Source organism: Piliocolobus tephrosceles, chromosome 11, assembly GCF_002776525.5.
Source record: "Piliocolobus tephrosceles isolate RC106 chromosome 11, ASM277652v3, whole genome shotgun sequence".
Classification (NCBI taxonomy): Eukaryota; Metazoa; Chordata; class Mammalia; order Primates; family Cercopithecidae; genus Piliocolobus; species Piliocolobus tephrosceles.
In genome coordinates this window covers 81,796,057-81,809,606 of record NC_045444.1, presented here as the reverse complement: position 1 = coordinate 81,809,606, position 13,550 = coordinate 81,796,057, and the positions used below count along the sequence as shown (strand labels likewise).

The 13,550-nt window shown below is 36.5% G+C and overlaps 2 protein-coding genes across 6 annotated transcripts in view; one reads left to right on the top strand and one right to left on the bottom strand.

Annotated features, from left to right (window-relative positions):
• DNAH7 (dynein axonemal heavy chain 7) overlaps positions 1–573 on the top strand; it is a 358,505-nt gene extending 357,932 nt beyond the window's left edge. Inside the window, exon 65 of the mRNA XM_023217897.2 lies at positions 148–573. Within this exon, the coding sequence (XP_023073665.1) occupies positions 148–354 (207 nt within the window). The 3' untranslated portion in view covers positions 355–573. The remainder of the gene's footprint in view (positions 1–147) is intronic.
• SLC39A10 (solute carrier family 39 member 10) overlaps positions 574–13,550 on the bottom strand; it is an 82,168-nt gene continuing 69,191 nt past the window's right edge. For 4 of the 5 annotated variants that reach the window (XM_023217937.3, XM_023217929.3, XM_023217919.2 and 1 more), the window contains exons 9-10: positions 9,940–10,130; positions 576–3,368 (exon numbers count right to left, since the gene is read on the bottom strand). In XM_023217937.3, the coding sequence (XP_023073705.1) occupies positions 3,210–3,368; positions 9,940–10,130 (350 nt within the window). In that variant the 3' untranslated portion in view covers positions 576–3,209. Of the gene's footprint in view, positions 3,369–9,939; positions 10,131–13,550 lie in introns of all 5 variants that reach the window. The other variant, XM_023217911.2, reaches the window with a different exon arrangement.

Here is a 13,550-nt window from a genome sequence, read left to right as displayed (position 1 = left end):
GAGCAATCACAGCACCGCTGGTGAAAATAAATCTATTTGGGCCACAGAAATGTGCATACATAACCTTACTCTGAGAATACGACAGTAGGCTCAAATACATGTACATTTAACAGCCTTGACTTAGAGATGTTATGTACTTTCTTCCAGATGTGGCTAAAGCCCTGTAAGAGGGCAGATATTCCAAAACGGCCAAGTTATGTTGCTCCATTGTATAAGACAAGTGAGCGGAGAGGAACATTATCCACCACTGGCCATTCCACAAATTTTGTGATTGCCATGACTCTTCCCTCTGACCAACCCAAGGAACACTGGATTGGACGAGGTGTGGCACTGTTATGTCAACTTAATTCATAACCAGAAGATGTCATTTCCTTGTTCCTATTTCTTGTTGGATGGCTGAGTAGGAAGCATATTTTACTACTTAAACTTTTTTTTTTTTTTTTGGTTTAAATACATTTGACTAAAGTTATAATTATGAATTTACTTATGAGCAAATGCAGATAAACTTAATATGATTGATACTTAAATGTAAGGAAATGTTCTGAAATAAAGACTAAAGAAAACACATTGGCATATTTGCTCTCTCTGGGTAACTTTATTTTGGAGGAGTTCCATAAGCATTAGGAACATACATAAAATGACACACCACTGTTGACAATGAAAAAAAAAACAGCATTTGATATTTTCCAGCTTTTTAAGTTAAAAAAAATGATTCAGTTAAAACAAAACAAAAGTTTAGATATTTTAGCAAGAATCACCTTGCAGGACCATAATCACATTTAAGCCACTGACTTATTGTTAATGGAAAAAATTCACACTGCATCTAGTTACTATAGTATTTCTAAGCATAATCACAGCTGATTGATTGAATGCAATGTGATATATACCAAAATTCATATGGATGTCACACAGTGACAGCATTGTACAAGTAACATTAATAACCTCCAACAAACACATTTTAAATTATTAGACTGGTCAAGCTAAAAGGAATGTTGGAGCCAACAGAAATGTAGTGGAATTCAGATTGTCTAGTAAGACTTGAAACTATACATTAGAATGATGTGAAAACTAAATACTGGTGGAACCCTAATACTAGCAGCAACTGTTACAGCCCTCTTAAAAGATTTGTAAAATCTGGCAAATAAAGATAATACAGTTTTTGAGAGAATATAAAACTTTTTATATACTTCAGCATAACCCACTTGCTTTAAATCAGGTATTTTAAAACTGGGAGTATATTCCAGCTGTTGCTTTTATAAAAGTTCTAAGATGAAGCAGATTTAATGCTGGAATGCGGAATCCTATTTGGGTATAAAAACCCAAAAATGAACTATAAATATATCTTGGTTCAGAAATCAAGATACATGAATCACTTGAAGTTGGCAGTACTAAATAAAATATCAGCACCTTTTAGCTAGGTTGCTTGAAGGGCCAAGCAATGAGATGAGGACTGTCCTAATTCAGTGCCCAGTGCTGAGAATAATCTATGTATAAAACTTCTACTTATTATAAGGAGGCCATGGAGTAAGTCAAATAATTTTTCAGATTCAAGCATAAATAATTAAAGAAAGAACACCTAAGCTCCCTTGCTTATAGCATACAGAAGAAACACTGGCAATAATCTATAAATACCTGGATGCATGTGCTGCTCTCAGTTTTGTTTTTGTTTTAAAGTTCATAGAGTAGGAGGAAAGAAGAGTACTAAATGAAAACATTTTAGATGGAATGGAAAAGAGTTTGGCTCTTATATATTTGAACAATAAGATTGTTACAGCAGCTACACTGTTTGCCAAGCAGATTAAAACAAAGCTAGCTGCACACAGTTCAAATACAGTTTACCTGGCATAAATGAAGACCATGTGGCATAGGATGTAAACAGAAAGCTACATGCATATGACTAGTAATACAAATTATTAAGTAAAATTTCAGGATAAACATGGCTTGCACTTCTCACAAATCATTCACAATTACCTTAGGAGAACAGGGCACCTAAAAAAGAGACTAACCCCTATCAGGCACCAACAGCATATCTTGGCACAAGATGATCAGGTGATTTCAGCTGAGTAATTTAAATGTGTCTTCCAAGTCACTTGGGTACCATGACAGCCATGGCAATAATGGAGTTTATCCTAGTCACTGTTCTAAATTGACACTTCATGTACAGATTACAGACATGGTAAACTTTGATTTTCTGCTTTACGACCTTGTAGCCAGCCACGGCATGTGCTCTTGGTTCCAATGCCACACTGGTAAAGCAACGTGAACATTCAGAACTTACATTTCCCAATTAACGAGTTGGTACTGTTAAAATAGGAAAATCAACTATTTAAACCATGTTTGGTTCATTTCTTTGATATTTTCTAGAGGGTTACAATTTTTTAAAAAGAGAACATTGACCACATGCTCCAAACCCTCACCTCCCCCCACCAAAAAAAACAAAACAAAACCAAAACAAAATTAAAGTAAAAAACAAAACAGAAAGAACACCCCAACACCAAGTATTATAATAATACAAAGAACCATTATGAATCTTTCATTAAACCGAAGTTCACACAAACATACAATCACAAATTTCAGTAGTTTAGGCTGCAGGTTTAAACACTATGCAAATATATACAAAAATAGTAACTCTAGATTCAAGAATAAGGGCTTTTCCCAATGCTAAATTCATACTCTAATGCAGCCTGAGCTTTCCTCTAGTTCCTATGTCTACTTTATGCAGTTTCAAAGCTGTGTCAAGTTGATCCCTATCACCACATGTATATATGTAGCTGAATTAAAGAACACTACAATTCATTCTTAAAACACACAAAAAATGTCTCCCCAAAGTCCATTTAAAATATTTTTAAAGTTAAGTGATTTTTTTTGGTTCGATCTCTATTTCTGCATAGCCACAGAAGTTTCTACTAATAAAGAGACTAGTGTTTTATATGATTATTTTGTGAAAAGTCTTAATCAAACATCAACACTGGTTCATGGAGTCCCATATTCTCCTCTCTTTATCACAAGCTTTATATTTTTAAAAGACCCCTACGTGCAGGGAAAACAGTACTAAGCACCGGCCTTTTGTGGTTAGGCTCAAATCTACGAAACTTGTAAGTAGTGCAAGCCACTGACTTTCCTTTGAGCAACGTGCATACAGTACAAGGAACAGATGCAAAGCTGCATGGTAACATTCTCGTAATCAACAATCTGATTACTGGGAAAGGTTAAAACTGGATGTCAAACACAATTTTGTCTTCATAGAGGGCAATCACCAGCATAATGGCAAAGCCAAACAGCAATCCTAAATTCTGAAGGATGAATTGCCCCACAGGACAAAAGCCATGTTCTTCATTGTCACCATCACCATGCAACATTTCTGGAAGCTAGAAAAACAAATCTTCACATTAAACTTTGTATAATACTTCTGCTCAAAACAGTTTTTAAAACCATTTTCCTACTTAAGAAAATTAATCACTAAAGTGTAACTACAGACAAAATATTTCATTGAACACAATGCTACCCACCAGATGTATTTTAGTCAAATACTGAAGAAATTTTATGCTTTTGCTAGTCATTAAGGAAATACTAACTCTGTTCCCTATTCATCATCATCCCCCACAACAAACACTTAAAATATACACATTAGTCATTTTTCAACCAGTTACTATCCACTGACCTTATAAATTCTGACATTTTACTTTGTGCTAAAGTATAAAGCAACTTATTACCAATGTGTCAACTCAGAAAAAAAGATCACAATTCCCACATTTACTAATGTATCTTAAAATCACTAAGAAAGGAAGATTCTTGGGCTGGGCACGGTGGCTCACGCCTGGAAATCCCAGCACTTTGGAAGGCCGAGGTGGGGGGATCATGGGGTCAGGAGTTCGAGACCAGCCTGGCCAATATGGTGAAACCCATAAAAATAGAAAAATTAGCCGGGCGTGGTGGGGCGCGCATGTAGTCCCAGCTACTTGGGAGGCTGAGGCAGGAGAATGATTTGAACCCGGAAGGCAGAGGTTGCAGTGAGCTGAGATCACACCACTGCACTCCAGCCTGGGCAAGAGAGCAAAACTCCATCTCAAAAAAATAAAAATAAAAATAAAAATAAAATTAAAAAAAGGAAGATTATTTTGGGAAATAACTAATTCAAAATGGTTTCACTTCTTCACTCTTTTCCACTTGAAATTCTCATTTCCCACTGCACATGACAGCAAAGAGATACTAGGGGACAAATCCAAATCGCTATCTCTATGCCCTTAAGCCACTGCTTTCATTCCAGTAACAGACAAAGAAAATCACCTAGCAGAGCTATCCAGCATAACTAGTACCAAGTCATGCACACTGCCCTCACAGTGTACTCTATTCTCTTAATATTGATAAAATGTCAAAATTCTGAAAATTGTCACATCTTTGAAGGCATAGTGCTTTGAAACGTTTATACACGGCTGGGCATGGTGGCTCATGCCTGTAATCCCAGCACTTTGGGAGACCAAGGTAGGCAGATCAACTGAGGTTGGGAGTTTGAGACCAGCCTGACCAACATGGAGTAACCCCATCTCTACCAAAAATACAAAATTAGCTGGGTGTGGTGGTGCATGCCTGTAATCCTGGGAGGCTGAAGCAGGAGAACTGCTTGAACCCAGGAGGTGGAGGTGAGATCGCGCCACTGTACTCCATCCTGGGCAACAAGAGCAAAACTCCGTCTCAAAAAAAGAGAGAAGTTTATATACTTCAATTTCTAAAGCATACCACATACTACTACATCTAAAAATAATCTGTAGATTCAAAATATAAAAATTAAATTCCTTTAATTTGTCTAAGTAAATAAGATTTGTGGAAGAAATACATTTGCATCATTATAGGCATACATTCTTTCCACCCAAACCTAATCTAAAATTGTGAAAGAACTGCTACTTCCAATTTTTACTTTCACTTTTCTGCAAACATAGTTCAAATGTGCAATCAATATCTACAGAAAGATGACACCGATATGCTACTCTCTGGGACACTACGTTTTGCTCCAAAACAGTATCTTGGTGCTTTGGGGTTTAGGGAGGAGAAATCTAGTGTTAAGTCACATAATTCTTAATTCATACTTCTTTCTGTCTAGGAAGAAACATCATTATTTGTTATTAAATAATGGGTAAAATTAATCCAACCACCATGCTCTGACGGTGCTACGGTATACTTTAGCCATCTCCTAAAGGTCATATTTAAGAACTACAGCATGCTATCATAAATTCTGTTTAAAAGTCTACAGAAATGGCATACAATAGCTAGTAAAGATTATTTTCTTGTCCAAACCATTCACAAAATCACTTTATCAAATCAACTAATGGTCTAAGAGTTGGCAAACCATACTGAATCTGGCCATGCCTATTCATTTACACATTATCTGTGGCAGCCTTTGTGCTACTACAACAGCACAAGCGCTGTCACAGGAACCACTCACTACAATGGCAGAGCTGAATAACTGTGACAGAAACCATATGGTCCCCAAAGCCTAAACCATTTACTATCTGGCCCTTCAAACTGACAGCTTCCTACATATAGTTCTAGTAAGAAGACTATTTTACTCTATCCTTTCTCCTCCTTCCCCCAAGTTTTTATTGTTACAAAGATTTTTGATTATGACTTTCCTTAAATGCGTAAGCATAAACAATATGCAGCATGTTTTAGAGAAATATGCCCTCTAGATATATATACATACCAACTAGAACAGGAACTATAGCTTTGCCACATTTAATTCTAATCTGAATGGCAACACCCACACTGTTTGTCACAACCACAGCTAAGAGTCAATCAACCCCTATGGGTATGGCCATACTTGTTTAAAATATCATACAAAAATGCTTCAGTACTGATTGATAAACAGCACCACTCAAAGTCCTCTACAACTGGATACTTCTACCTGGATATCCTATAGGTATCTCAAACTAAAACTTCTGGGACTGTTGATATCTTATTGAATGGCTTTAAATCAATAAAAGTCTTCCTCCACAGAGCCAAAGTGGTCTTTCTGAAACAAAAATGTGATCATATCACTCTACTGCTTACACTTTTTAATGGCTCTCTAAAGTTTACAAGATAAACTCCCATCGTTTTGGTATGGCATGTTGTGTGACTGTCAGGATATGGCCAACACCTACCTGATGACAATGTGGATCCATTTTTTCCTACTTTAACATTAGAAAATACCCAATTTCTGTGTCATTAAAATCTCACAAAATATATATGGATAGTTTCTTCCCTTTCTCTTGAACATTTAGAGTGTTTCCAATATAATTATGACATTATAAATACTCCTGCAAAGAACCAAGTAGTGAGGTTTTATTTTTGTTTGTTTATCAGGAGTAGTCATGTTATTTCCTCAGAATATAGTCCTAGCTACAGACTTACTGTTCAAAGGAATGATGTTATAAATCATTCAGCTTCCTCATACGACCCTTCCCCTTGCTTCTAATAAACTCCATTCTTTAGAACTCAGATCGGATTTTTTGACAGAAAAACTTTCTACTCCCCAACTTTTTAGCCGGCCTCGCTGTAGTTCCACGAACATGGTGCAAAACTCTATCATAACATGTATGAAAATAACTGTAATTAATAACTACTTTTCTTCTGCGTTAAACTATAAATCCTTTCTGTAAAGACTCATTCTTCTTGTATCTGTAAATTTCTAGTGTTACAGATGTAAGGGAATACTAACTATAAACTAAATTTCCAGTAGTATATAAAATAAGACGAAAATGCCTGTCCTCCCAGAGCTGACATCTTAGTGGGGAAGACAAGGAACACAATAAATAAGTAAAATGGCATTAATAGGTTGAGATACACGTACAATGGAGAAAAAGTAAAGCAGGGATAGAGGATATGAAATGTTGAAGGGGAGATTTAAATTTTAGATAAGATGCCTCCTAAACAGGAGCTAGCCATGAGGATGTCTGCAGGAAAACTATTCCGGAGGGGTGATCAGCAGGTGCCACAGCCCTGACGCAAAGTGTCCCTTGGGGAGAGTGGGAGGATTTGAAGTAAGGATAGGAAAACTAAGGAAGACAAGGGAGTGGAAATGTTCAAGGATGATGAAAAACTTTGCAAGTCAAAGAAAGAACTTTAGGACTTTTACTCTGGGATGAAAAACCACAATGTGAAGCATACAAATGGGATGATGTGATCTATGGCTTAAAAGGATCACTCTAGTTGAGCTGATACAGAGTTGGAAGGCAGGGCAAGGGCAGAGCAGGGAGAGCAGTTAAAAAGAGAAAGATGGCGGTGGCTTGGATGAAAATGATGAGGGTACAGGTGGTTAGGCAAAAGAGGTCTCAGGGCTTTCTAGCAAACAATATGTGGGAGGGCAAAAAGTTGAGGCAAAGGGTGACACTCAGGTTTTTTGAGCAACTAGAAGAATAAAGGTATCATCATTTCTGAGATAGAGAATTCTACAAGACAGGCTGGTCAAGGAGTAGTGTTGGTAATGTCAAGAGCTGTTCTGAACATGTGAAGTGCACAATGCCTTGTAGACATTCAAGTACACTTGGATTAGTCTGGAGTTAAAGGAAAAGCCTATACTAAAGATACGAATTTAGGAATCATCAGCCAATAAATATTTAAAGCCAGGAAATTAGATGAAATTACTTATGTCTTTTGCCAACATTTAGATGCAGGGGGAGAAGAGGAAGATCCAGTACAGAGTCTGAGAAAAGCCAGCAAGGTGGAGAAAAGGCCAGGAAATTGTGGTGTTATAGAAACCTACTGACAAAAGACTGGGCATGATGGCACATGCCTGTCATTGCAGCTACTTGGGTGGCAGAGGCAGGAAAATTGCTGAACCCAGGAGGTGGAGGCTGTAGGGAGCTGAGATCATGCCACTACACTCCAGCCTGGGCAGCACAGCAAGACTGTCTCACAACAAATAAACAAACAAACAAACATAAGCCTACTGACATAAAAGCATTTCAAAGAAAAGAGAATGACCAACTGTCAAGTTCTGCTGTTATGACAAGAAAAATGAAGACCGGAAAATGACTAGTAGACTTAGCGATGCCATGGTCAATGGTTAATTTGACAAAAGCAGTTCTGGCAGAAAAGTCAGGGGGAAAACCTCATTAGGTTTGGCTCAAAAACAGAGGAAAATTTAAAAATAAACAACGGGCATGGCATGTTGGCTTACACCTATAATCTCAGCACTTTGGAAGGCTGAGGCTGAAGCATTGTTTGAGGCCAGGCATTCAAGACCAGCCTGGGCAAGATAGTGAGACTCCATGTCTTAAAAAAAAAAAAAAATTTAGGCATGGTGGTGTGCACCTGTGGTCCCAGTTACTCAGGAGGTAGAGGCAGGAGGATCACTTGAGCCTGGGGAGTCAAGGCTGCAATGAGCTATGATTGCACCATTGCATTCCAGTCTGGGTAACAGAGTGAGACCCTGTCTCAAAAAATAACCCAAAACAAAACCAACCAAACAAAACAAACCAATGAAAATGTTCTAAAAGAGAGCAGCAATAAGGGTGATGGCTGAAGGGGAAGTTGGAACTAAGAGAGGTCCCCGAACTTTTTAAGAAGGGAGAAGTAATATGAGGTTTATAGGCTAATAGAAATAATCCAGCAGAAGGGGGGAAATGGTGTGGGAAAGAGAAAGGAGAATTTAAGGGAGTTAGCAAAAGGGGATCAGTTCTAGGGAACAGTTTGCAGGAGCACCAGCTAGGAAGTTTCCTTTTGGTACCAGGAAAGAATGTAAATGGGCACAGATTCACCAAGATAAGCAGAAGTGATGATGAGAACTTGTGGATTGATGGTTTCAGTGTTCCCCATGAAATCAGAAGCAAGGTTATCAGCCGAGGGTGAGAATAGGAAATGAGATATTAAAAGTCAGCAGGGAAGATGACTATTCCTAGGTAATTTTGTAAACAAAAATAAACAATTGTTTACATTTTCGAAACCTTCTATGATAAACAGGCATTAATTCTGTGATTAAAAATTTAGGCTAGGCTGGGTGTGGTGGCTCACACTTGTAATCCCAGCACTTTGAGAGGCTGAAGCAGGAGAAGTGCTTGAGTCCAGGAGTTTGAGACCAGCCTGGGCAACATAGCAAGACCCTATCTGTATTAAAAAAAATATATATATATATATATATATATTTATTATTATTATTATTTTTTTTTTGCTGGCTGTGGTGGCAGTTACGTATAGTCCTAGCTACTCAGGGGCTGAGGCAGGAGAACTGCTTGAGCCCAGGAAGTCAAGGCTGCAGGGAGCCATATCCATGCCATTGTACTCCAGACTGGGCAACAGAGCGAGACCCTATCTTGTAAAAAGAAAAAAAAAAATGGCTGCATAATTTTGAAATAAGACTGTGATGATCTTACCAGAAAAAAAAAAGTAAACATCATATCTAGTCAAACAAACAAACAAAAAAACCTAATTGCTAGTTCTATAAATACACAAACATATTTGGGGTATTAAAGTAGAATCAAAATAAAACAAATTGTTAGCATTTACATTTAACTTTAAGCTAAATTTAGAAATAAGAGAAATTACATAAACCCTATGGAATACATACCACTTCCTTCCAGAAGACTGGCTTACCTAACAGGAATAGTATTTCTCTCCTGTTTGCCACAAAACAAGCTCAAAAAATTAATTTTGCTAACAAAAATAAAACACTTTTACCCCAATATTACAAAGTCTTCAAAGTAGTATAATAATTCTGTAATTATAACTCTACTACTAATGATTATTTAAATAGTAACATCATTTGGACAGACATTTTCAGCAACTCAACTGGTTTCCATAAAAGGAAACCTCCTACTTAAATAAATGTCTTTCCTTAAGAGATTATTTAGGATATTATGCCTTTAAAATGAGTTATATTTTTAAAAATAGTTTGGCTTCAAACCACTTCCAAGGATTTCTTTCATTTGCAGATTTAGTACCACAAAAAAATATAAAATATCTTACCATATCCACCAAGGCTACATAGAGGAACATGCCTGCAGTGACTGCAAAGATCCAAAGTGTGATGTTATTGGCATACTGACCAACAGCTGTGCCTATGAGCATGCCTATGTAAGCCATCATGGCAGAGAGGAGGTTGTATACAATTGCTTGCTTTACAGTCATGCCTGCTTTAAGAAGAACTGCAAAATCACCTGCAATTAAGAAACAATGGGAATATTTTAAAACCACAGGATTTACAACACAAATCTGAATGGAGAAAAACGACAAATCAGCATTAAAAAGATACACATTTTTAATAAAAGTACTTTATGTGATATATAAAATATTTTACTTATTAAACCATAATGCACGCAAAAACTTGGATGAATCTCAAAGGCATAATACTGAAAGACGACCATCCGAAAGCTTATATATCTATTCTGAAACAGACAAAACGGTAACAATAAAACAGTTAGTGGTTACCAGGGGACAGAGATGGTGGAAAGCTGACTCTAAAGGAAGAGCACAGGACAGGGGTTGTTGGGGGTGACAAAGCTACTCTGATCCTGATGGTGGCAGTGATTACAGAAATCTATATATATGTTAAAATTCAAAGAACTGTACTCACAAAAAGTCAATTCTACTGTATAACTTAAATGCGAAATTTTTACAAAAGAAAAAAACACAAGTCACCGCTTTTCTTGTAACCAACAATCAAGACCTCCCTGCTTGAACTTCTACCCTTTCTTCAAAGGGAAATGGCCTAAGGAAGAACAGAGATAACAGGTGCTTTAAGTATATTTTATGCTATGGTTACATTTATTTTTTTTTCCCCAGAAAGAAAAATTAAACTTTAATCCTGAAAATTCTAAAACTGTAGTAAGAATAAAGAGCCACTTCCTACCACTTCCTACCACTTTTCTGTGCTTCTACAATGATGCACATAAATGTCTGGCTGAGGCTCCGAAGAGCATCAACAATGCTGAAAACAGAGCAAATACCAGGTTCTTATTAAGCCATGCTCCAAAGTCTGTTTCTAACTGTGATGATGAAGAATGGTGACACTGGTAACTCTGAAATCATCCATAACCACAGAGCTGATATAAGACAAAAACTCACAGGAGGGAAAATACTGAAATTCTTTTCCTAAGGATCCTCAATGGACTCTCCTCCCACCACCCCCTCCCTCTAAGTAAGAAGAAAGGCACTTTTCTTATTCATCTGTCTAAAGCTGGAACATTATCTGCAAGCTTGACTCCTGCCTATGAAAAAAATGAAGTTGAAACATTAGGGGAAAAAAAATATTGCTCAGAGAAGTGTCAGTAGAAGGGCAAAATGATGCTAGAGATAACAGTATTGAAGCTAATGGGTCAAAAGCAATAGCTTGTTCCACCTTGAAGAGGCATGAAAGAAAAAACCCATTAGCTTTACTTACTATAATAATTTTGTTTCACTTACTACATGAACAAATATCTAATCAATTACTGAACACTCAGCATATGCAAGGTGCTATACACAATACTGACTGAGTTTCTTTCTTTCCCTTAAGAAAGGATCTTAACAGCTAGGTATCTAAAAATACATGATCTGTTCTTCTATACTTCTCATGGTTACAAGGTCCTGGTCTACAACAAGGAGAAGTTAACAATAAAGAAATTACTGCAAGGTATATTTCTACCTTCCAACAAATTGCTACAAAGTAAACACTGCGGCATCATTTTGGAAAGTTAAGATAATGTACCTAAGGAGATTATTTACCAATGGTTTCTAAGTTGTAATTGTCCAGTTTTCACCTAATGCTATTCTACTTACATCTTTTCTCCTCTGATCCTAAATACCTTAATTCTCCTGCTGAGACCTACATTTAATATCATCTTTTATCTCTTCTCTCTCCTGGAGTTCTGTTTAATTTTCTCCATTCTTCCTTAGCTTTTTCTCTGTGGAAAGAGCTCCCTAACTTTCCTAACAAATTTCTTCTCCTTGTTTTCAATAAATCACACACCAACTGTGCTAGAGAGGCAATTTCATTTAGCAAGTTACGTAAAACACAGACTACAGAAGTGTCTTTTAGGTTACAAAATGCATTGCTTTCTTTTATAATTTAATAATGCGTTCAAAAACGAGCATTACTTAATACTCAATAAACAACGGTGTCATGGGTACAAAATACATCAACTTTGTTGCCTTCTCTAATATTACTGGATAGCAAGATGGTTTAGTTCCTTCCTAAGTGACAACCAAACAGCATGAATTAACTAATCAAGATTCAAGGCAAACTATTTTCATTTAATACTTTTAAAAATTGTGGTATAATTACACAATTATTTCATTTTTAAAAAATGTAGACTTCTATGAATTTGGACAAACACATACACCCTATAACCATAAACACCATTAAACTCTAGAACTGTTTAATTACCCTTCCAAAATTTTTTTAGGCCACTCGCCCTTAGGCAAACAACAATCTGCTTTCTGTTCCTATGATTTTGCCTTTACCAGAACATCATCTAAATAGAAGCACACAGTATGTAGTCTTTCAAGTTTAGATTTTGTTCACTTAGGATAATGCATGTAAGACTCATTTCGTGTTACTGTGTATATCAGAAAATTATTTTATTGCTCAGTAATATTCCATAGATGAACCACAGTTTATTTATCTACATTCACCAGCAAAGAACATTTAGGTTGTTTACAGTTTTTGGCAATTATGGCGAAAGACACTGCACATATTCATAAACAGGCTTTTTGTGTCAACATAAGTTTTCGTTTCTCTTGGCCAGACACCTATTAAGTGGGGTCACTGGGCCATACAGTTAAGCATATTTCTAATTTTATAAGAAATTGCATCCCCGCCAGCAATGTATAGGAGCTCTAGCTGTCCACATCCTAGCCAGCCCATAATTTAAAATCTCATCTGTATACTTTCTTCAGTGAAACGTTTGTTCAAGTCTTTTTGTCTATTTTATTTTGTTGGGCTGTTTGTTTTCCTGTGATTGAAGTCTTCTGTCAGGTATGTGTTGTCCAAATATTTTGTCCCAGTTTGTGGCTTGCCTTTCTGTTAACTGTCTTTTGTGAAGAGCTTTTAATTTGTAAGAAGTGTATTTTATGACTGTTTTCCTTAATGGTGCAAGCTCTTAGTGCTGTACCTAAGAATACTTTGCCTAACCCAAAGACACAGAGATATTCTATATTTTCTTCTATTTTAAAGAGTCTCCATTTAGATTACCTATTTTGAGTTCATTTTTTTTTTTTTCTATAGTGAGATATGGGTCAAAGGTATTTTTCTTTCTTCCTTTTTTTTTTTTTAATTGCACGTAGATGTCCAATTGTTACAGTGCCATTTGTTGAAAATACTATCCCATCCTTTCAACATGGAATTTTCTTTGTATTTCTGTTGAAGATAAACTGCCATATATATGAGGACTCTTTGCTTTGTTCCACTGATTTATGTGTCTACTCTTTCACCAATTCCAACTGTTTTGATAACTTGGCTTTATAGTAAATCTTAAATCAACTTGGCTGCCCTTTTCCAAAATTCTACGGCTATTTAAGTTCCTTCCCCTTTCCATATAAAATTTTTTAAAAGCTTGTTCATCTCTGCAAAAAAGCCTGCTGGAATTTTTCCTGAGAAT